At 47.2% G+C, this 22804-nt stretch overlaps 2 protein-coding genes and 1 long non-coding RNA gene across 4 annotated transcripts in view; 2 read left to right on the top strand and 1 right to left on the bottom strand.

Moving 5' to 3' along the window:
* Positions 1–12281, top strand: part of Pkd2l1 (polycystin 2 like 1, transient receptor potential cation channel) — a 30089-nt gene extending 17808 nt beyond the window's left edge. The window contains exons 3-15 of one of the 2 annotated variants that reach the window (XM_021644667.2): positions 2976–3103; positions 3585–3838; positions 4868–5092; positions 5256–5484; positions 5849–6019; positions 6189–6370; positions 6663–6783; positions 8165–8263; positions 8468–8589; positions 9745–9875; positions 10476–10590; positions 11021–11144; positions 11757–12281. In XM_021644667.2, coding sequence (XP_021500342.1) covers positions 2976–3103; positions 3585–3838; positions 4868–5092; positions 5256–5484; positions 5849–6019; positions 6189–6370; positions 6663–6783; positions 8165–8263; positions 8468–8589; positions 9745–9875; positions 10476–10590; positions 11021–11144; positions 11757–11798 — 1943 coding nt within the window. In that variant the 3' untranslated portion in view covers positions 11799–12281. Of the gene's footprint in view, positions 1–2975; positions 3104–3584; positions 3839–4867; positions 5093–5255; positions 5485–5848; positions 6020–6188; positions 6371–6662; positions 6784–8164; positions 8264–8467; positions 8590–9744; positions 9876–10471; positions 10591–11020; positions 11345–11756 lie in introns of those variants that run through there. The other variant, XM_060390061.1, reaches the window with a different exon arrangement.
* LOC132655890 (uncharacterized) lies at positions 9718–13796 on the bottom strand. The gene is made up of 4 exons (XR_009593834.1): positions 13181–13796; positions 12288–12365; positions 10234–10346; positions 9718–9856 (listed from the first exon to the last, which is right to left on the bottom strand). It is a non-coding gene; the product is annotated as an uncharacterized LOC132655890 (long non-coding RNA).
* Positions 13746–19814, top strand: Bloc1s2 (biogenesis of lysosomal organelles complex 1 subunit 2). Its single transcript, XM_021644637.2, has 5 exons — positions 13746–13867; positions 14179–14295; positions 16198–16317; positions 16983–17087; positions 19390–19814. Exons 1-5 carry the CDS (start codon positions 13813–13815, stop codon positions 19419–19421), a joined length of 429 nt encoding a protein of 142 aa, XP_021500312.1. The 5' UTR covers positions 13746–13812; the 3' UTR covers positions 19422–19814.
* Positions 19815–22804: the final 2990 nt, after the last annotated feature.

The raw sequence follows: 22804 nt of genomic DNA, 5'->3' as shown, positions 1-22804 counted from the left end.
TTTTATTGGGTGACGCTCATCTCTGCTCTTGTACTCGGTAGTGTCTGTTTCATGAAACTGGTCGCAACAATGCTTGGTGCATTAAGTTTAGAATTGTCATAGCCTCTTAATGAACCATTTCCTTGATCAGCATCAAGTGACCTTCTTTGTCTCTTCTGATTAATTTTGGGTTAAACTGTGCTTGGTCAGGTATTAGTATCTGAGTCCCACTGGAATAAAAATTTAAAGGAATTGCTTACAAGAGGCTGAGAATTTCTGCTTTTACTAATTGCTAATGTGATTATGCACACACAGGAAATTATAATAAAAATGTAAAGAATCCATACATTCATCTAGACACTCAAATATGAAGATGCAGCACAGCCCCGTTCCCTCCCCTGTTTTTTGAAAGTAAATGTAAAGACCTGTTGTGTAAAGCCTCATTATTCCCGAACACCTAGAGTGTGTATTTTCGTAAGATGGGGAACATTCTCTTGTCAAAATTAGGATATTGTCATTGATCTAGTACTGTCATTTAATGAGCAAACCTTATTACAACTTCACCATTATTCTACTAATAGCTGTTACAGCAAAGAGAGAGTGTGACTCAGGATCCACCTCAGAAGCTCATATCACGTGTTGTTTTTAGTCTTTCACCTTGATAATAACAAAATACAAAAGCCCCAGCCAGGCATGGTGACACATGTCTTTCATTTTAGCACTCAGGAGGCCGAGGCAAGCAGATATCTGTGAGTTTAAGGCTAGCCTGGTCTGCACAGGAAGCTCCGTGGCAGCCAGGATTACATAGAGAGACCCTGTCTCAAAAAAAACAAAACAAACAAACAAACAAACAACTGAGAAACAAGATAGATAATAATAACAGTTTAGAAAGCATAAGGGAGAAAAAGCCCAAGCATTCCTGAGTCCAAACTGATGAGTGAAATTTCTTCCTAAAACAACAACAAAAAAAAACCCACCATGACTTCGTCACTGTTCTGTTCCTGTGAAAAGAGACGTCATGACCAAGGCACCTCTTTTAAAGGAAAGCATTTCAATAGGAGCTGGCTTACAGCTTCAGAGATCTTGTCCATCATCATCATGGCAGGGAGCATGGCGGTCCATACAGCACTGAAGCGGTAGCTGAAAGCTACATCCTGACCTGCGGGCAGAGACAGACAGACGGACAGAGAAGGTGGGAAGGGAGAGGGAGAGGGGGGGAGCTGGAGAGGAGAGAGAGAGAGGCTGAAGCTGGCATGGGCCATTGAAACCTCAAAGCCCACCTTCAGTGATACACTTCCTTTAACAAGGCCACACCTCCTAATCCTTCTAATCCTTCTAAACGGTTTTACCTCCTGGTAACTAAGTATTCGAATATATGAGCCTCTGGAGGCCATTACTATTCCAGCTACCACAATCAACTAATAAATGTAAAAGAAATAATTGATGGAAAAGAAACTCGCCACTTGATAATCATTTTGGTAATAATTACACAAAATTCATCAATGAATACTTTCATCTCATAGGTGAAAATGAATTAGTAATAAGATATTTATATAGTGCCAGACTCTATCCCAAAATGTGTATGAATTCTAAAAAAGAAAATCATAATTTTACATTGAAGAAACATGGTAGACACCATCTGTTTGTTTGTTTATTTGTTTGTGACAGGGATTCTCTGAGCAACAGCTCTGGTTGTCCTGGAACTCACTTTGTAGACCAGGCTGGCCTTGAACTCAGAGATCTTCCTTTCCTGTCTCCTGAGTGCTGGGATTAAAAGAATGCACCGCCACCACCTGGCAAACATCATCTGTTGTTTTTGGTTTTGTTTTTGTTTTGTTTTGTTTTGTTTTGAGACAGGGTTTTCTCTGTGTAGCCTTGGCTGTCCTGGACTCGCTTATGTAGATCAGGCTGGCCTCGAACCTATAGTGATCCACCTGCCTCTGCCTCCCCGAGTGCTGGGATTAAAGGTGTGCTCCACCATGCCCAACTATTCTTTTAATAAGGGATCAGACGTAGATTCAGCAGTGAGGCATCAACAGCCGGCCAGCATCTTCTGGCATGATGTGCTGAGAAGGACACAATATCACCCCGGGGGCATGTCTCCCTCAAACCCATCACCTGAATGTAACCATGAGGAACCATCAGCCAAGGCCAGGCTGAGGGGAAACCTGTGAAATAAGTGGTATATACATTTTAAACCTGCCTTTAAGCCAAGATGCACAGAGCTTCTCTACTTCAGCACACGGGGCTGGGTCTGCAAGCGTTAGAGTGGTGGAGTGAGGCGCCATTATTCCTTATTTTGATCTGTAATGCAACGAATCCTGTTCCCAGGAGATGCTGGTGCTGCTATGCCTACCTGCTACTCTTATGGCTATAGAAGCGATGACTCTAGAAGTCAGGAGGTTTCCCCTCCATTGCAAGACATCTAGCCTGAGTCTTACTCTAGAATTTAACAACTAAAACTGAGGGCTGGAGAGATGGCTCAGAGGTTAAGAGCATTGGCTGCCCTTCCCGAGGTCTTGTAGTTCAAATCCCAGCAACTAAATGTTGGCTCACAACCTATAATGAGATCTGGCGCCCTCTTCTGGCGTGCAGGCACACATGCATTCAGAATAGTGAATGAATAAATAAATCTTTAAAACTAAAATTGAGAATAAATAAAGGGAAGCCTCAGCCAGCACAGACATCTTTTGGGCCTGCCCAGTAAGAACTGGACAGTTAAGCTGAGTCTCTGGAGAAAAGTGAGCTCTGGGGTTCTGGAATGATTGTGCCAACAGAGAATTACCAAGTGGAGAGCAGCTATTCTAGGTGACCTTGTAGTCACCCACCCCCTAGAGTGCCTCCTGCCTCCCCTAGTGGCACCATCGCCCTCCCCAGACAATCCTAGGGGGGAAGGTCTGATTGGGTCCCATGCCATCTGACCCCAGGGCAGTGGGGCTTTCCTGACTCCTGTGGAGAGATGGAGCCTGGGGAATGCCTCTCGGCTTGTGTTCCAGTGACCTACGGAATGACAAGCTCTAGTGCCTATTACTACACCAAAGTGATGTCTGAGCTGTTCCTCCACACCCCGTCAGACTCTGGAGTCTGCTTCCAGACCATCAGCAGCATGGCGGACTTCTGGGATGTGAGTGTGAACCTGCCGACGCCCCTCCTTCTTAACGGTCTGAGACACGGGGAAGAGTCCGGGGAGGTCAGCCCGGAACCAGGGCAAACATAAGTATAGAGCTGGGTCCTGGCTCAGAGGTCAAGAGCACTGGCTGTTCTTCCAAAGGTCACGAGTTCAATTCCCAGCAATCACATGATAGCTCACAGCCAGATCTATAGTGAGACCTGGTGCCCTCTCCTGGCCTGCAGGCACTCTTGCAGGCAGAACACTATAAAGAACAGGCCAGCAGGAGCCAGGCTAGCGTTTGAAGCAGAAGAGAAGCTGAACCTCAAAATACAATACTGAAAACTGTATTTTGGGCAAGTTCAGTAGGCCAGCTGTGGGGGGTCCACAAATAGAGGCTAGAGGCAAGGTGGGGACTGGGGAATGAGGGCAGAGGTCATGCATGCCCTGGGGTTAGCAGGAAGCTGGACCAGGCCCAACCCAGATGCTGGTCCAGTTTGCTCAGGGTCCACTCCTGGACAGTTTGTACTGGACGAAGTGGTACAACAACCAGAGCCTGGGTCGCGGCTCCCACTCCTTCATCTACTATGAGAACCTGCTGCTGGGGGTCCCGAGGCTGCGGCAGCTGCGGGTGCGCAACGACTCCTGTGTGGTGCATGAGGACTTCCGGGAGGACATTTTGAGCTGCTATGACGTCTACTCCCCAGATAAAGAAGATCAACTCCCTTTCGGGCCTCTGAACGGCACAGCGTGAGTGAGCCCCTGCCAAAGGCGCAGGGCCGCCCCTTTGAGCTTGCGGTCCTCCAGGATGTGGGAAACACTTCCACTGAAGTTTAAAATCTTTAAATCGTTTAGGTGTGGAGGAGGCAGGTTAGCACACACAAGGGGACTAATTCCCACGCACAAGGGGACAGTCCCATGCTTTCTGGAAGGCAAGAGTCCCTTGGGGTGTGTGGTCCATGACCTGAGTTCATGCTGCCACCCAAGCCATGGTTGGAGAGTTTGACTCCTGGGACTTGGTGCAGGAAGCAGCAGGGCGTGGAAGATGGGTGAGGAGAGAGGAAAGGAAGAGGGTAGAGAGGGTAGGAAAGAAGAAGATGTAAGCGTGAAAGAAATTGGGGGTGGGGGTGGGGGAGGAGTGTTGGGGAGCTAGAATAGTAAATCCTGGGAGTTGACCAGCCGGCGATAGAACCACAGGAACTAGAAAAGATCATTTCCGGATTTATGGCCTAAGTGTTTCCTTCATGTACACTGCACAGCCTGGGGCCAAGAATGCGCTCCTCTCCTGGAAGAGGTCTTCCTCAGCTTATAGTCGAGTTTCAGGACTATCACCAGGTAGCTGACTATCTTGGAATTCCCTGAATCTTTATCCCCTCTACTTCAAAGCGTGGACGGTGTCTTCCCTCTCTTCCCAAACAACTGTTCGTAGGAAGCAAGCTGACACGCGTGAAACACCTGCTGTATGTGATATCACCTGCACCGTATGTGACATTACACACAGGCTATGTAAGACAGGCTTCTCACAAAATTACACACGTGCCGCATACGGCATATGCACACGTATGTAGAGATGTACGGTACAGATGGTACAGCGACTGTCTATCTAACTGTGCTATCTATGTGTAGATGGCACAGGGTAGGTACAGATGGATAGTATAGATCTTTGTAGATAGTCCTGTGAGTTTACACAGTGCGTGTGGAGCTGTAAAGCCAGGCGTTGGGGGGTGAGCGTTTCCTCCGGTTCTGACCTCTGTGCTCGGATGGCCTTTTTCTCGGCAGGTGGACGTACCACTCACAGAGTGAGCTGGGGGGCTCCTCCCACTGGGGTAGGCTCACCAGCTACGGTGGAGGTGGCTACTACTTGGACCTTCCGGGACCCCGGCAAGCCAGTGCCGCGGCCCTCCAAGGCCTCCAGGAGGGGCTGTGGCTGGACAGGGGCACTCGGGTGGTCTTTATCGACTTCTCGGTCTACAACGCCAACATCAATCTTTTCTGTATTCTGAGGTGAGCTCCCCTTCCCCACTCAATCTCTCTGTCTGTGGCTCCTGTCCACCTGCTGTGCTTGAGATCTTCCTTACCAGGTACCCTAGGTTGGCTGTGAGGAACCCGGGAAATGGAAGAAGCTGTCCCAACCCAGTCTCCCCTAGCCAACTCACCTTCCTCACAGGCTGGTGGTGGAGTTCCCAGCCACAGGAGGGACCATTCCGTCCTGGCAAATCCGCACAGTTAAGCTGATCCGCTACGTGAGTAACTGGGACTTCTTCATTGTGGGCTGTGAGGTCGTCTTCTGCGTCTTCATCTTCTACTATGTGGTGGAGGAAATCCTGGAGATCCACAGGCACCGGCTTCACTACCTCAGCAGCATCTGGAACGTTCTGGACCTGGTGGTCATCTTGGTGAGGGACTTGGGACGTACTGGAGGGTGGAGAGAAAGACTCTGTTTTGATAGGGAAGCTGAGTTCTTCCTTTTGTCTTACAAGAAGCGTCATGAGTCTCCCTGGCTTAGACCTTGGGAAATCTTGCCTTCCTCATCTCCTTCCCCCCTCACCCATGAATGAGGACCCTCCTTTTTCCTTTTGCCTCAGAATAGATGCAAACCTATTCTCAGTCTCCTCGCTCGGCCTTTTGATTTATGACCTGGCCTCTTGAGAACCCTGCTGTTTTCTTTTTTCTCTGAATACCCCTCTGGGAGCTCATCTTTGAACTTTCCTCAAGCTTCCTCTGTCTTCTCTGACATTCCCTGTGACTCCTATGTGACAGCTCTCCGTGGTGGCTGTGGGTTTCCACATATTCCGTACTCTAGAAGTAAACCGGCTGATGGGAAGGCTCCTGCAGCAGCCAGACACGTACGCAGACTTTGAGTTCCTGGCCTTCTGGCAGACACAGTACAACAACATGAATGCTGTCAACCTTTTCTTTGCCTGGATCAAGGTACCTGGGACTTGCCTCCCACCTCTGCCACAAGGCTCTCATTTAACTTCCTCTTCAGGGGTCTCATTTTTCTTGTCTGATTTGATACCTCCTATGGCCTCTGTCTGTCCCTGAGTTCTCCATGCTTCTCACCTCTTCTCTTTCATTTGCTTCACCGTGGCCCTTGCAGATATTCAAGTACATCAGCTTCAACAAAACCATGACCCAGCTCTCCTCCACACTGGCTCGCTGTGCCAAGGACATCCTGGGCTTCGCCATCATGTTCTTCATTGTCTTCTTTGCCTATGCCCAGCTTGGCTACCTGCTTTTTGGGACCCAAGTGGAAAACTTTAGCACGTTCGTCAAGTGCATGTGTGTGTCCTGCTCCTACCCTTGGGCCCCTCACCCTTCAGCTCACAGAGTGTGTGTGACCTTGGGGAAAAGGGGGGGTATGTTAATGGGTGTGTCAATGCTTAAAGTGCCTGAGAGGTCCCAAAGTTCAGGTGTACACTCAAGGAATTCACACACCTGCTGTTTTAGTATATTGGGTTTATTGTATTAGGGGCAGTGAGGGGTTCATTTAAGGTTAGGAGAGTGGGAGGGGGTATGAATTGGGGCAAGTGTTTGGCTAGGCTCTGGGTGAAGCCCAGCTCTGATCTCTCAGTTTCACTCAGTTCCGGATAATCCTTGGAGATTTTGACTACAACGCTATCGACAACGCCAACCGAATCCTGGGCCCTGTGTACTTCGTCACCTATGTCTTCTTCGTCTTCTTCGTGCTCCTGGTGAGGGTCCCTTTGAGGGCTGGTGACATAGAAGGCCTTCAAGGTGGGGTTTCTACCCCATACGCCTCCCACTTAGGATTACAACTGGTTTCTTACAGCATGGGGGAAAGTACGTGTTGAGGGGATCTTCTGGGTTTTCTGGGAGCAATGATAGCAGATAACCAGGTGTGTGGGGCACCAGGGAAATTTCAGTTTTCCCAGGAAAGCCAGCTTCTCATCTTCCAAGGATAGAAAGGGAGGGTAGAAACGCCTCACGAGAAGTAGAGACTCCCGGGAGCTTCTGAACCCGTTCTCCAAGAGGCCCCTTCCTCTGGGCACTCCATCATGGTCTCTGCTGCCAGTGTTTGGTGGTAGTTCTCTCATTGTTCCTCTTGAGAAATATCTGAGATTTATTTCTTCTTAATCTTGTTTTATATTTATTTTACTCTGTGTGTGTGTGTGTGTGTGTGTGTGTGTGTGTGTGTGTTTGCATGTATGGTGCCTGCAGAGGTCAGAAAAGGGAGTTGGATCCCCCCAGATCTTGAGTTACAGGAGGTTGTGAGCAGTGGTGCGGGTGCTGGGAACTGAACTCTGGCCATTTTCAAGAGCAACAAGTGCTCTTAAGCACCAAGCCATCTCTCCAAGCGCCTGAGTTGGTTTTTATTAACATTAACAGAATGTGTCCTTGTTTGATTAACTGAAGGAGACAAAGGCCTGGAACTGGGACTGGTGATAAAGGAGAGAGTACATTTGTACTTTCATACTGAAAAAAATGATGCCTTCAGTGATCAGTGGGCCCTTTTACAGGGGAGGTGCCTGCCACATACTGGGATGTGTTTGTTGGTTTGGTTGTTTGTTTGTTTGTTTGTTTGTTTGGAGACAGGGTTTCTCTATGTAGCCTTGGCTGCCCTGGAACTCACTCTGTAAACCAGGCTGGCTTCAAACTCACAGAGATCTGCCTGCCTCTGCCTCTTGAGTGCTGGGATTAAAGGTGTGAGCCATCACTGCCTGGCTTGCTGGGATATCTTGATGTTAACTGCAGCAACCAAGAATTGAGGAACTTCAGATTGGTGAGGGAACATGGCCTGTCCTTAACAGAAACATGTCAAATACAGACTTTCAGGCTCGTGAGAGGCAGATGGGTAGGCTTGGGTGCTGAGGCGGAAAGCACATGTGGGGGACTTAGGGGAAGAGGAGGATTTGAAGGTGAAAACCTGGGTCACAGCCGGGCATGGTGGTCCACACCTTTAGTCTCAGCAGGGGAGGCAGACACAGGTAGATCTCTGTGAGTTCAAGACCAGCCTGGTCTATATAGCAAGTTCTAGGACAGCCAGGATGGAAAGATCCTGCCTCAAAAAACAAAAACAACCCCAAAAGCCTGTGTCTCTACTGTATCTGTTAGAACATGTTCCTGGCCATCATCAATGACACATACTCAGAGGTCAAGGAGGAGTTGGCCGGCCAGAAGGACGAGTTGCAGCTCTCTGACCTCCTGAAACAGGTCAGTCTCTTTGAGCTACATGTCTATGTCTGGACCTGGTTCCAAGGAGCTGTGCCGTGGCAGGCTGTTCTTGACGGGGGCAGGCACCTGTGCCCTTGAATGCCTTTGACCTGTAGCTGGGGGCTTGGGATCTTAAGGTGAAGGTGGGGACCAATGGTGCTGAGGACCCTGTGGGGACTTCTATCTGATTCCTCTCCCTTTCAGAGCTACAACAAGACCCTACAAAGGCTGCGCCTGAGGAAGGAACGGGTTTCAGACGTGCAGAAGGTCCTGAAGGGTGGGGAGCCAGAGATCCAGTTTGAAGATTTCACCAACACCTTGAGGGAGTGAGCAAATGGAGACCCAACCTTCTTTGAAATTGGTCTAAAAGTTTGTGACCCTCAGCTATGCATCCTTTGCTGACTAGCTTTGGTCTATGGGCCTGTGATCTTGACTTAGCAGCTCCTGACCTTCAGAATTGTGACCTTGCTTTACAGATCTCTGACCATAGTCTATACATATTATGGGCCTTGTTGAACAACTCTTACACCTAATATATTATCCTATTCTTATATATACCCCACATATATACCATCCGTGGGCTAGCCGTGAGTAGGGGATGATACAATTAAATGAGACAAAAATCTGTGTCTCCTAGGAGCTCAGAGGAACATAAGAAAATAGGCCAAAACACAGACTAAGCTCAAGAACCGAGTGACTTGAAGAGAGAGAGGCACAGAATAAAGAGAGTTATTAATCCTTCTTGAGATTAAAGGAAGGCTTCCAGGAAGAGGTGATGACTGAAGAGGGTTTTGGAGAATGCCTAGCTTACACATGGACATCAGAGGAAGGCCAATGTGATAGTTGAGCATTGTTAGAACGAGTGAATGGGGAGTTATAGGAGGAACTGAGACCATGGCCAGGCCTTGAACATCACCACTGTATCCAAGAAATAGGGTGCTTAGGAGGGACTTTAAAGCAGGGAATTAAATGCTTTTGGATGTGCATTTTCTATTACATTTTATTATTTTTGAGCTGGGTCTCACTTTAGTACCCCAGTTCACCTTGATTTGATTCTTCCTCTAGCCTCTGCTTCCCAAATACTTAGGAATTATAGACATATTCTGCAACTCTCGGATATTAAACTTGTTTTTGTTTTAATGTTAATTATTTTCATTATAGGGGATGGATTTCAGGAGTAGGGAATGAAAGGGAAGCTAGAATTGTGGGGTGACAGCAGGTTATTTAGGGGCAAAGAAATGTAATAATTTCTGGTTGAGATCCAGAGGTCCTAACAGAGCCAGTAAGAGTCAGGATGTGAAGAAATGAAAGAACTTATTGGGAGTACAATAGTTGGACCCTAAAGATCCTGGCTTTTCCATGTGATCCTCCTCTTCTCCAGAAGGGAAGACTCAGAGATCAAGACTCTAACAAGAGTCTAGTAAAGGGCGGTGGGCCGTATTTGAGTGGTTAAAGTTGCTTCATCCTCTTGCTTTTCTCAGACTGGGGCACGAGGAGCATGAGGTCTGTGAGCTCACAGCTGCCTTCACCAGGTTTGATCGGGATGGGAATCACATTCTGGATGAGAAGGAGCAGGAACAGATGCGACGAGGTCTGGAAAAGGAGAGGGTGAGCAGGGCTGGTTGGTGGGGAGGAAGTATAAGCACATCCCTCAAATCTCCTCCCTCCGAAGCATACCCAAACCAAATCCAAGGTGAATGCTCTCCCATGAATGGGCAAGAAAGAACTCTGCTGCATATTAAATATTCAGGAGAGCCTTTAATCATCCTCATTCTCAGGCCCCATATCCCAGACCACTCAGATCAGAAGCTCTGGGTGGTAGGGCTAGAACTTTCTAAAAACTTCCAAGGTGATTCCAGCACACAGCCAAGGTTCAAAACCTTTGCTTGGCAAAAGGAAACAGTTCCCAAGATAATTTCTGACAATCCTCTATGAGGTCCTATTTCTTGGAGTTTTGAAATTGACCCTACCTTGTGTTCGCTTCGGCAGCACATATACTACAATTGAAATGAAATTGATCCATCCTGCTTTGCCTGCTCCATCCCCATTCAGAGTAAGTCAGAAGATTCAAGAGCAGTGATACCTGAGATAGGGAGGAATGGCAGAGAAAAGAAGCCCAAGGCTGAGTCTATTCACAGCCGAGGCTGGATTAAAGGCACGGGGCTTTCCAGTCATCCTTTCCCCTCTAACATCCGACTTCCCCATCAGGCAGCCCTCAGTGCTGAGATTGAGAACCTAGGCCAGTCCACTGGATACAGCCCACAAGGTGAAGTGGGCACAGAGGCAGCCAGCAGAGGAGGCTGGGCTTCTGGAGAAGAATTCTACAGGTATGTGGAGGAGGGATCCAGGGATGGCTGGCTTCAAATCTACTCTTTATTTACTATGTAAACAGTGTTCTGCCTGCATGTACACTTGCATGCCAGAAGAGGGCACCAGATCTCATTATAGATGGTTGAGAGCCACCCATGTGGGTGCTGGAATTTAACTCAGGACCTTTGGAGGAACAGCCAATGCTCTTAACCTCTGAGCCATCTCTCCAGCCCTCAAATCTACTCTTGAGACTCTTTCCACAATAACCCAATTCCCTTTCCTAGTCCAGGGGGAGTTTCTGTTCCCCTGAGATTCTCCCTACAAGGCTGGGCCCCACCGTCCTCATTCCCAAGCAGGCAAACATCATTGTACTGTCTCAAATACAATAGCCCTGTGCATGCCCAGACCTCATTTCTGCTTCCTTGGTCTCTCTCAAATCCCACAAAGGCTCACAAGGAGAGTGCTGCAGCTGGAGAGTATCCTGGAAGGGGTCGTGTCCCAGGTTGATGCTGTGGGCTCAAAGCTGAAGATGCTGGAGAGGAAGGGGGAACTGAACCCTACCCCCGAAATGGTGAGTTCCCTTCACTTGGGTCCTCTGAGTTCTTTACAACTGGAATCCATCTGATTTTCCTCTGTTAGGGAGGACATTCTAGAAAGACCTGGGGAATGATGCTCATGGTGACTGTATGTCAGTGGAGGTGGGGGTGGAGGGCAGGCCCAAAAGTTGCTTAAGTCAGCCTATAGATCACCTTGACCTTTTAGGAAGGTCTTTGTCTTAGTTTCTTTGAGTTGTTATGATAAATTATCAAAGGTTAGGCTGCCTATAAACAGAAGTGTGTTTTTCACAGTTTGGGAGGTTGGGAAGACTAAGATCGCGCTTCCTAGCAGACTCAGGATCTGGTGAAAGCCAGCTTCTTGCTTCATGGACCACCCGATCTTGATGTGTGTTCCCGTGGTGGCAGGAAAGGGGGCACTAAGCCCCTTTATAAGGGCTCTACCCTCATGACCTCATCACCCACCAAGGGCCTCACTTCCTAATACTGTCATAGTGGAGATTAGCCTGTCAGCATCAGACTGTGGGGAGACACAACCATTAGTCTGTGGCAATCTAGGTTTTCCGTAATTAGATTCGGAGGAAAAGAAATTACTCCTTCAAACAAGTTATGTGTTTTCCTTCCAGCAGGAGGTGCCAGCTGTTTGGGAGGACCTGTATAACCAGTCTTAACGGTCACTCCAGCCCTCTTGAGAGTGCATGGGGGACAAGAGAATGGAAAGGTGATCCGAGAGAACCAGACAGCAAGTTCCTCTCTCTATGACTTCCCAGAAGCCTCTTCTCCATATGCCCCTCCCCCCCTTCTAGAGCACTGTGTCTCATGATAGCTGCTGTGGAGTCCCACCCTGTGCCTAGCCTTTTGAGCCAATGTTTTTGTGTGTAGCTGGGCAGTGTGTGTAGCTGGGCAGCATGCGTAGGCTTGTCCCTCGGGTTTCTGTATGTAGCCACACAGCTCTGAAAAGTGGCACTTCCTACCTGGCTTCTCACTTCCTGTGCATTTACTTCTGCCGTAGTGACTAACATCAATAACAAACAAGAAAAAGAAAGAGACGGCAGTGACTGTCCTGAACAGCTCAGATAGACATGATTGCCCAAAAGGTAGAAGCCCAAAGAGTAGGCAATGGAAATGTCTTCCTACATTCCAGTAACCCTTACTCTTACCCTGTGTGTGTCTTACACACACCCATCGGCAGGCATGGGTGTGTGGAGGGGAATCCTCTCTTCCTCCATGAAGTTTCCCTGTAAGAAAGAAAAGGAAGCCTTAGAGGAAAGTGGCCTCCTGTGTGGTGAGATTCCAACAGAGGAGTTAAGAGTTCCTCCAAAGGGAAGTCAAGGAAGGCTCCTCTGGAGGAGCCTGCTTTCTTAATCAACCAAGAGATTTTAACAGGATTCGTTGATCTTTGGACTGATATGTGGTGGTCTCTCATAGGACAGAGTGGGCTTCCAAGGTGAATTTCAATAAAGCTCTTTAGAAAACCGGGTCTTTCATTTACTTCTGGGGTTGTAGAGAGAAGTCAGAGGATGGAAATGTAAGGCATTTGTGGGTACTCTCCGGAAGGTGCAGAGTGGCAGCCATGCCAATGTCAAGAAGCTTGTTGTCCCAGGAGTCTTGAAATAAGAAGCGCTGGCTCACAGGAACGCTTGAGATAGCAGCTACTATGATTATTCCATGGAAAAGAGTGGAGACAAGCCCCTAGGTTCTCCCAGTCTCCACAAAGGGATAGTCAGGTTAGGAAAGCTTAGGGGTAGGGACGGCCACATGGTGTGTTTGTGTGTGTATGTGTGTGTGTGTGTGTGTGTGCGTGTGTGCGTGCGTGTGCGCAGACACACACACACATGCACGAGTGGCTGGAGGATAACCAATAATAATAATAATAATAATAAAAGTCTCTTACAAGATCAAAATCCAAGATTTTGGATGCTCATGAGCTTGCATCCTGAACACTCAAACACTCAACTTTCCCCCTCTTTGGTACCTTCATTACACCCCACACACTGAACCTTCCCTTGCTCCCCAGTGCATTTTTCTCATTCTTCATCCCCGTCACTCTCACCTGTTCTCACATCCCCTTAAGTATTCCATAAACCTAAGTGACTTGTGCAGCATCTACGTACAGCCAAGATAATCTGTGCCAACAACGATGGACGCCTCCTTCAAGAAAGGTCCTTTCAATTAAACGGCATTAGGGGCCAGCTTGCAGTGCAAGAAACATGAATCAGGGTTGACATCAGTCCAAGTCCAACGGGATGGGGAAAGGAGAACATTCGGGATCAGGAATCAAGGCCGAAAGCTTGCGGGAGACGACTTGCAAAGCAGGGATTCCCTGAGCGATTCTTTGGTGAGCAAAACCTGTCAGGCTGCTGGTGTCTGTGGAGGAGGTCACCTATCTCCAATAACTTCAGCTGACAAGTTCTGGGTCCATTCTGGGGTCTCTGTCCAAGACAGGCCGTGGCTGGTACCAGCCAAGTGCCAGTTCTAGAGCTGTGGCTGCAGGCATGAACCAGACATTGTGATTCTCAGCAACGGGCTGATTCGCAATAGCGTGCCTTAGCTTCAGTATCGGCTTCACCTTCGCACCTGAGGCTGGACGAGCAAAGCGAGGGGGCCGCGAGCCAGCAGCGGGGCGGGGCACTCGCGGTGCGCACGCGCAGACGCCCCAGAACCGGAAGCCGCGCTGGGCCGGGCATGGCGGCGGCTGCGGAGGGCGTCCCTGCGACGCGACGCGAGGAGCCGCCTCGAGGTAGTACCCCGCGTGGACGGGGAGGAGACGGCTGTTGGGGGTCGGGTCCGGATGCGGGAGCGGCTGCCCCGGTCTGCCGCGTCGGGGCACTGAGACGAAGGTCTGGCCCCTGAGCAAGGGAGCGCAGTTGGCGCTTCGGGTGGGCGAGTGCCAAGTGGGGGGCGGGGGCTGGCGATGCTGGCAGGTGGAGAACGGAGGCGGCGGCAGCAGCACGGGTCCGAGGGGACGTGGGAAAAGGCCGCCCTGGCTGGGTTCGACCAGGGCCTAGGTCACTTCCTCACCCCTCACCCGCCCACCCCCGCCTTGGCCAGATGATGCTGCGGTGGAGACAGCTGAGGAAGCAAAGGAGCCCGCCGAAGCGGACATCAATGAGCTCTGCCGGGACATGTTCTCCAAAATGGCCACATACTTGACTGGGGAGCTGACAGGTGAGGCGCCGTCCCGGCTGCTCCCCGTTGCGCAAGTCGCTTTTGGCCCCGCGGAAACCTGAAAGGTGCTTTTTTAGCAGCCTCTGTCAGTGGTTGAACAGGAGGGAAAGGGCCCCGTTTTTTATCCTATTTTAAGCTCACCAGCTGCTTTAAAAACATCTGCAGGCCTCTTGTAGTAACGGTGATTAACAGGGATTCTACACTCTTAGTCAAAAAGTGCCTCTCTGGGGGAGGTGCATTTTAGGCACAGTTGTGAAGGACATGGAAAAGGGGGGAAACGATACAATTAGTAAAGGAGCTGGAATAAGCAAGCGATTAATTAGACCAGAAGGCTAGTCTGAAGATCGCGGACCCACCTTTGGGACACGGTTAGATTTTAGTTCGGTGTGCCCGCACCTGTGTCTGAGGTGGAGTCTGGGCCATCTGTCATAAGAATTTTACGTGGTGGCACAGGTTTAATCCCAGCACTCTGGGAGGTAGAGGCAGGGGGATGTCTGTGAAACGGAGAGTATGGGTGTGAACACATTGCAGAAGTAGACCTGTAGGGTTTGTTGAAGAGCGTATTGAGCAGCCTAACAGACTTGTGAGGTTTTCACTGTGGGTAAGGACCACCAACCAAAATAGAGAAGCTGAAGAGAGGAACCACGTTTGTGTGGGAAACTGTTTCAGTTTTGTCTTGGCTGTAAGCTGTTACTGAGACGCTCAAGTGTGTCCTCTTTAGAGTCCTGAGCACAGGCTGATCTTTGCTGAGGAGACACGGGCATAATGTGGTGTGGGTGGAGGCTATGCAGAATGAGATTGCCAAGGTAGGGTTTACAGTCGGACCTCTTCTGGGCCCACACTGATGTCTCAGGAAATGGAGCAGCTCATTTTGAATTGCTAGGGACCGAACCCAGGGCATTGCATATGCAAAGTGATTGCTTTGCCTGGTGAGCTACGTTGGCAGCCCCAAAGAATTTATTTTAGATCCTTACTTAAAGTTCCAAAGTTTCTGAGTGATGATAAAACTCAGTTAAACCAGTGTTATTTCTCCACTGTTGTCATTCTTACTTGTACAAATGCTTTTTGAAAAGAAAAAAAAAATTAAATTACTAATTTGGTGCGCATGTGGGTGCATGTGTATGTAGCTGTGTGCTGTGGCTCATGTGTGGAGATTGGAGGACAGCTTTTGGGAGTCAATTCTCTCTTCTCACCATATAGGTTACAGGGATTGATCGATGTGCAAGCATTAGGACCTGAATTCTGGGGAGGTAGAAGTAGGAGGATTCCAGGAACAGGTTGGCCACTCTAGCTAAATTGGTGAGCTCCAGTGAGAAATCTTGTGTGAAAAAAACAAAAAAAGTAGAAAAAATAAGGTAGGTGGCATTGACATCTATATATAAATTATATAGATTATATATACATATAATCTATATAAATTATATATATATATATAATTTAATCCAACTTTTGTTGAGTCAAGGTTTCTCTGTGTATCCCTGTTTATCCTGCAACACATTCTGTAGACCAAGCTGGCCTCCGACTTGGAAATCCACCTGCCTCTGCCTCTTGAGTGCTGGGATTAAAGGTATGTGCCACCACTGCCCGGCTTATATATTTTTTATACTATAGAAGTACCGAGACTATTTTGCCTTTCTTTTCTTAGACATGATTTTACCATTTTCTTTTCTAACCATGAAACAAACTCTTCTAGACCTTGCTTAGTTTAGTTTGCTGCCTCAGTTTCTACTTTGACATTCGGGGTATAGGCTAAGTATAAATGTCACAGATTGAAAGTAGCCTGCTCTTTTGACATTCCGTGGGGTCCTCTGTATTCCCTTCCTGAACTCCTTTGACCTGAAATTCTATATTGCAGTAGCTGCAGACAAATTAAAGGCCACCTATGTTCTGTTCCTTTCAAAGCCACCAGTGAAGACTATAAACTCCTGGAAAACATGAACAAGCTAACAAGCTTGAAGTACCTTGAAATGAAAGATATTGCTATAAACATCAGCAGAAACCTAAAGGACTTAAACCAGAAATGTGAGTGCTAATTTTCATCATGCCACTAAGTACTGCTGTACTTCGTGTTCTTTAGTGCTTAGGGCCAAAGAGAGCCAGGCATAGGGTATCCCTGCCTCCTGGAAGCTCGGGTTTCAGAAAGCATTCCTACCCAGGGGAATTCCTTCCGTTCTGAAGAGGAATGTGCTTTCCTAGAGCAGTGATCTCTGCTTCTAAACCTTGCTTTGGTCAGTGCATTTTCCTAGAAGGGGAGTGAACGGGTGAGAGTCTGAGTGAGTTGATTTAACAATGAAACCCACAAAGGGCTGCTTCCTAAGCCAAAAATACATAAACTGAAAATGTTCCTTTAGAGTGGTCTGGGTTACTTTCCCACTGAAACATGGCACTGGGACACCCTTGATATGGGCGTGCCCAAGATGCAGTCTCAGTAGCAGAAAGACTCTCAAGAAATAATGCCACTGGGAAGGAAAGGAAAATTCGAAGAGGGGAATGACTTACTTTGGCTGGCTCACCGATGTGCCCCTAAGGCAGCTGTGTCTTCCCAGAGCATCTGCTCTGTTAGTGACCTTTATGTCACCCCCCCCACCCGTCTTTGCTAGGCAGAGCAGGAGGAAGCTGTAGCTTTCTTAGTTTGTGCTCTTTCCCTGTCCTTGCTGACGGACACGGGCCTGTGGTTTGTTTTCCAGATGCTGGCCTGCAGCCGTATCTGGACCAGATCAACATGATTGAAGAGCAGGTAGCAGCTCTCGAGCAGGCGGCCTACAAGTTGGATGCTTATTCAAAAAAACTGGGTAATCATTTCTCTTAGGTTTACCTGCACATTTGCATGTCACATGTGTGCGGTACTTGTGGACGTCAGAAGGGGCCATCGATGTCCCTGAATTGGAGTTACAAATAGTTCTGAGCTGCCATGTGGGTGTTGGGAGGTGCTGGGAATGAAACCCGGGTCTTCTAGGAGAGCATCCAGTGCTCTTAACCACTGAGCCATCTCTCCAGCCCTTTTGATTTGATGATGAGTACGTAGCTAAGTGTGGTGATGCACATCTGTAAGCCCAGGACTCAGGAAGCTGACGAAGAAGGATTGTTAACTCATATTCAGGTCAGGTCATACGGTGAACATGTCTAAAAACTAAAAACAAATAAATACAACTTGAGAAATTAAATATGTACTAAATAGCCTTTCTGTACTTACTGATTTATCAAGCACTGTTCTGAATGATTTGCATATACTGTACTCTTTATTCTCTATGAGGCGATTTTTGTTTTGTTTTTGAGACATGGTTTCTCTGTATAGCCTTGGCTATCCTCTTTGAGACAGGGTTTCTCTGTGTAGCCTTGGCTGTCCTGGACCAGGCTGTCCTCAAACTCAGGGCTATCCACCTGCCTCTGCCTCCCTGAGTGCTGGGATTACAGGCATGTGCCATCATGTTAGGCTGATTTTTTTGGTTTTTTAGAGACAGGGTTTCTCTGTGTAGCCCTGATTACCTGGTACTCACTGTTTAGACCATGCTTGCCTCAAACTCACCGAGATCCACACATCTGCCTCTGCCTCCCACACACTGAGTTTAAAGACATTCATCTCCATGCCTGGCAGCTTTTTAAATTTTTTAAAAAAGTTTCTGTTCTCTAGAGAAGGTAAATGTGGTTTAAGAGACAAAGTAACTTGCTGAAGGATACAGAACTGGTAAAGCACATGGAAGAGCCATGAATCAGCTGTCTGATTACAGCGCCAAGCTCTTCTCTATGGCTCACATGCTGAGTTAGTAATGTAGATATGTATGTCTTTAAAGAATCATTCATTTTTTATTATGTATACAGTGTTCTGCCTGCATGTACACCTGCACACTAGAAGAGGGCACTGATCTCATCTTAGATGGTTATGAGCCACATGTGGGTGCGGGAATTGAACTCAGGACCTTTAAGAGAAGCAGCCAGTACGCTTAACCTCGGCGCCATCTCTCCAACCCCCTTGTGAACGTATTCTTATCCTAGGTAGCTTTTACAGGTTCTTTTATTTTTAGCATTGCTACAGGTTGGCTGTTTCAAAAGAGTGGTTTGTAAGTTGCCATTTAATAGGAGAAGCAATCAACAGTCAATTTCAGTCTTTACAATTACATTGAGTACATGTTAGCTGTGAACCTCACTATTCAGAAGGCATCACAGCAGGTGCCTTTGAGGTTTTAGAAGTCAAGAAAGATTTGGGTGTGGAGGCATATGCCTGTAATTTTTTGGGAAGTGGAGGCAGGAAGATCAGGAGTTCAAGACTAGCCAGCCCAGGCTGTCTGAAAATTTGTCAAAAAAAAAAAAAAATCACAGCAATAGGCTTATTTGGTGACATTTTAAATTTCTGTATCTTTAGGCTTTTGTATCTTTCCAAATTGCTTTCTAAAGTGAGAGAGAAGAACATAGAAGGACTGGAGTGCAGCTCGCCTGGTAGACTGCTTACTTGCCAGTCATGAAGTCCTGGGCTGAGGAGCACCAAATCCTAACCACCAGGACACTAGGGATGCCGCGTCCCGGGTTCTATACCCAGGGCCAGACAAAGGGCATGGTCGTACATGCCTGGAAGTCTAGCACTCAGGATGTGGAGGTAGCAAAATCAGAAATTCCAGGTCATCCTTGGCTGCATAGTCTGAAGGCAGCTTGAGATTTGTGAGACCTGTCTAGGCTGGGTGGGTGCAGGGTGGATGTAGGGAGAAAAGAAATGAAACATAACAACAAAAACATGTGCCTGCACTTGTTCCAGTCTGGTTCCAGAAGGTATCTGGGATTGTTCCTGGAAGGGTGGTTTCCAAAATGTCATAGGCTTCCAACAGGGTCAGGGCCAGTGGATCCTGCTTCACTCTGTCTGAGCTACCCCCGCGTGTGCTTTTGACAGTTAGAACTTAGTGCTGTGCTTTGGGCTCAGTCAGGGCCTGTATTTGTGTCTTTGAAGTTGTGCAGATCGTGATCTCTGTATGTGGGCTATGGTGAGGTTGAAGCTGCTACCTTAAGAGTGTGATAGGTGTTTCTGAACTTGATTGAAAATCTAACTAAAAGTGTCTTTGTGAGTGCTAGTGTTAAAAGATATAACTCCTATTCTTCCCCAAACAGAAGCCAAGTACAAGAAGTTGGAGAAGCGATGAGAAATGTGTTCCTATGGATCAAGTGTTTTTTAACATGGAAGAATGTTTTATAACTAGTAAATCCTGAGGCTGATGAACCATCCCAGCTGCTGGTTAATCCCAAGGCCATGTGACGCTGGATGAACTGGAGGGCTATGGCTGCTCCCAAGTCTCCTGAGGCGGCATCTCGAAACTCACACTCGGAGCGTCTCACCCTTTACTTGAATGCTTCATCATCTACTCAAGACCGAGACTCTAGAGTTCAGGGCTTACTTGGGCTTGCCGGTACAGTCCAGTGAGAGGACCTGCTTTCCCAGGTAGTGGGCAAGTAGCACAGTATTGGCTGTTTTGTTTTCTGTTGATGATGGTAATGTATTGCTTATAAGATTCTAAATTAAAAAGGAAAACAAACAAGTGTGTTTTTTGCAACCTATTACTATCTATGTGGCAATAATTTGCTTTTCCATAACACTGCAAATAACAGAAACTACCAAAACAATTCCAAGCCAAGTCTTCTTCTTTTTTTTTTTTTTTTAGATTTACTTATTTATTATGTATATAATGTTCTGCCTACATGTACACCTGCACACCAGAAGAGGGCAGCAGATCTCATTATAGATGTTTGTGAGCCACCATGTGGGTGCTGGGAATTGAACTCAGGACCTCTGGAAGAGCAGCCAGTGCTCATACCTCCAAGCCTGTTTTGCTAACTTAGTGTGAGGGGCTCCTTCCACTAGGCCTGGGATGTGCTGTGCAAGTGCTCATCCAGTAGCTGCTTCCCTAGCTCTTCCACTCTATTTTGAAGCTAGATCTGTAGGGCAGCAGTTCTCAACCCGGGGGTTGCACCCTCTTTGGGAGTTGTGTATCAGGTATCCTGCATGTCAGATATTTAAATTATGATTCATAACAGCAGAATTGCAGTTATAAAGTAGCAGTGAAACAATTTTATGGTTGGCGGGCGTCACCACAACATGAGGAACTGTGTTAAAGGGTTGCAGCATTAGAAGGCAGAAGCCACTGCTCTGAGGTATTCAGTAGACTCTTAAGTTTGAGACCCTCCTGCTTCAGTCTCCCCTTCAGGCTCAGTTTCTTCTCTCTTTTTACTTGAGTCAGATGTGTGGGAGTGATATGACGCCCTGAGGTCTGTTCTGTTTTGGAAATGTGGTAGACAAGATGTGTATGTGTGCTTGTGTCTTAGATGGGGAAGGTGGGAGCTAGCATTCATATAATAAAGCAACATAATTTTTAACATCTGTCCTACTTGTATCTGTGGGGTAAGGGGAATTTTGGGGAACCCGGTTGACTAAAGACATCAGATGATAGGGGTTGGATTGGGAAGAAACATAACATGTTCCTACAGTAACATGCTGTTAGCTAGCAAGGTGCCTGATGTTCTCAGTGTCATTCCCAAGTGTGGAAGTTTGAACAAGAATGGCCCTAGAGGCTCGTGTATTAGAATACTTAGGTCAGTAGGGAGTGGCACTATTTAAAAGGATTAAAAGGGTTGTGGGGTGTGGCCTTGAAGAAAATGTATCACTGGAGGTGGGCTTTGAGGTTTCAAAAGCCCATGCCAAGTTCAGTGTCTCAGGACGTAGCTCTCAGCTATTCCAGCTCCACGTGTGCCTGCCTGCTGCCGGCTTCCTGATGATAATGGACTAAACTTCTGAAACTAGAAGCAGGCCCCCAGTTAAATGCTTTCTTTTATAAGAGTTGCCTTGGTCACAGTCTCTTCACAGCAATAGGACTAAGAGAGGTATTTCTTTTTCCACCTGCCCTGGCTGCTGTAGACTCATCATCATTTATCCTTCCTTCTCTGATTTTAATGGCCTTTTATTTAAATAAGAAAAGACATGTGTGCACATGTTTTGTCTGCATGTACACAAGTGCATCATGTACCTTGGGCCTGTGGAGGTCAGAGGAGGGAGCTGAATTTCCTGGAACTCCAGTTACTTACTTATAGTTATGGACCACCACATGAGTGCTTGGAACAGAACCCAGATCCTCCGCAAGAGCAAAAGTGGTCTTAATCATGGATGGAACCATTTTTCCAGCCCCCCAAAATAGAATTCTTATGTATACAAAGGTCCTGCCTGTAATCCCAGCACTCAGGGAGGCAGAGGCAGGAGAATAGCTGTGTTTCAGGCCAGTCTGGTCTACAAAGTGAGTGTAGGACAGCCAAGGCTGCACAGAGAAACCCTGTCTCAAAAAACAAAAGTTTCCTGTTATCCCTATACTTACACTGTATAAAGCCATTTTCAGCTACCTTCCATTCCTATAGGTAAGTTTTCATTTTTAGAAATGATTTGAACCTATAGGAAAATTGCAACAACAATACAGAATTTCACAGACAATTTTTCATATTCTACTGTTTTATCATCTCTGAAATCATTAGCTATTCATAGTGACAAATTTGTCTTCATGAGTCTGTCTTTAAAGCCGCTTCTGGATAGTCACTGATCCAAAAGGTAACAAAAGGCCTAAGTTGCCAACAGTGCAGGGGTGTTAGTATGTACAAGGCAAATAATCTAATATTCCCCCCAAAAGCACTGCAGAAATTGTGAGAAAAATCAGACTTGAGAGTCTTTCTTAACCTTTAATTTCTAATTACTTGGGTGTCTCTCATTTGGCAGGACAGTGTTTCCACGTCTTTTTACACTGTCACTAATTGGACTGGCCGATTCAGAAAAATCAATGTCCTGAAAAGGAAAACAAAAAGAGACTAGAGGTAGGAGCAAATGAGCATGTGAAATTTGTTTAATTCCTGAATGAAAATAGACCCACAGTCTATTTCAATTGTAGAGAACTCCTAAATACTCATATTTATTAGGCCTTGTTGCTGAATTAATTTCCATGTTCATTAGGGTTCTAATATTAAGGTCACTTGAGGGAGGATATTTTTATTTACATATGAGGTCTGCAGTTCACTTTCAAATAACTCTGAGAATGAAAGTGCAGAGTTAGAATCAAGGTTTTCTACGTAGGAAGATGTCTCAGTTACCTTTACCACAAAAACATAGACTAGAGTTCGGATCCCCAGCACTTATCGGCAATCCCAGAGTTGAGAAAGCAGGGTTATGGGGTCTTTTGGGCAAAATGGCTAGCTAGACTAGTCTAATCGGATGAGGCTGGGTTTAAATGAGATACCTCATCGCACTAAATAAGGTGGGGCAATGGAGGAAGACTCCTGACGTCAACTTCTGGCCTCCACAGACACCTGCGTGCACACACAACACAACAAAAACAAAACCCCCAGCCAGGCTTGGAGAGACGTCTCAGCCGCTACGCGCACTTGCTCTGTTATGAGAACAATGGTTTGGATACCAGAATCCACATCAGAGGCCTCCGGGCTGTAACTCCAGCTCCAAAGGATCAGCATCCTCTTTTGGCCCCAACATGCACACGCA

The sequence above is a fragment of the Meriones unguiculatus genome, chromosome 1, assembly GCF_030254825.1.
Source record: "Meriones unguiculatus strain TT.TT164.6M chromosome 1, Bangor_MerUng_6.1, whole genome shotgun sequence".
Lineage (NCBI taxonomy): Eukaryota > Metazoa > Chordata > Mammalia > Rodentia > Muridae > Meriones > Meriones unguiculatus.
Note: the sequence above shows the minus strand (reverse complement) of the source record. Positions and strands in the feature narration are given on the sequence as shown.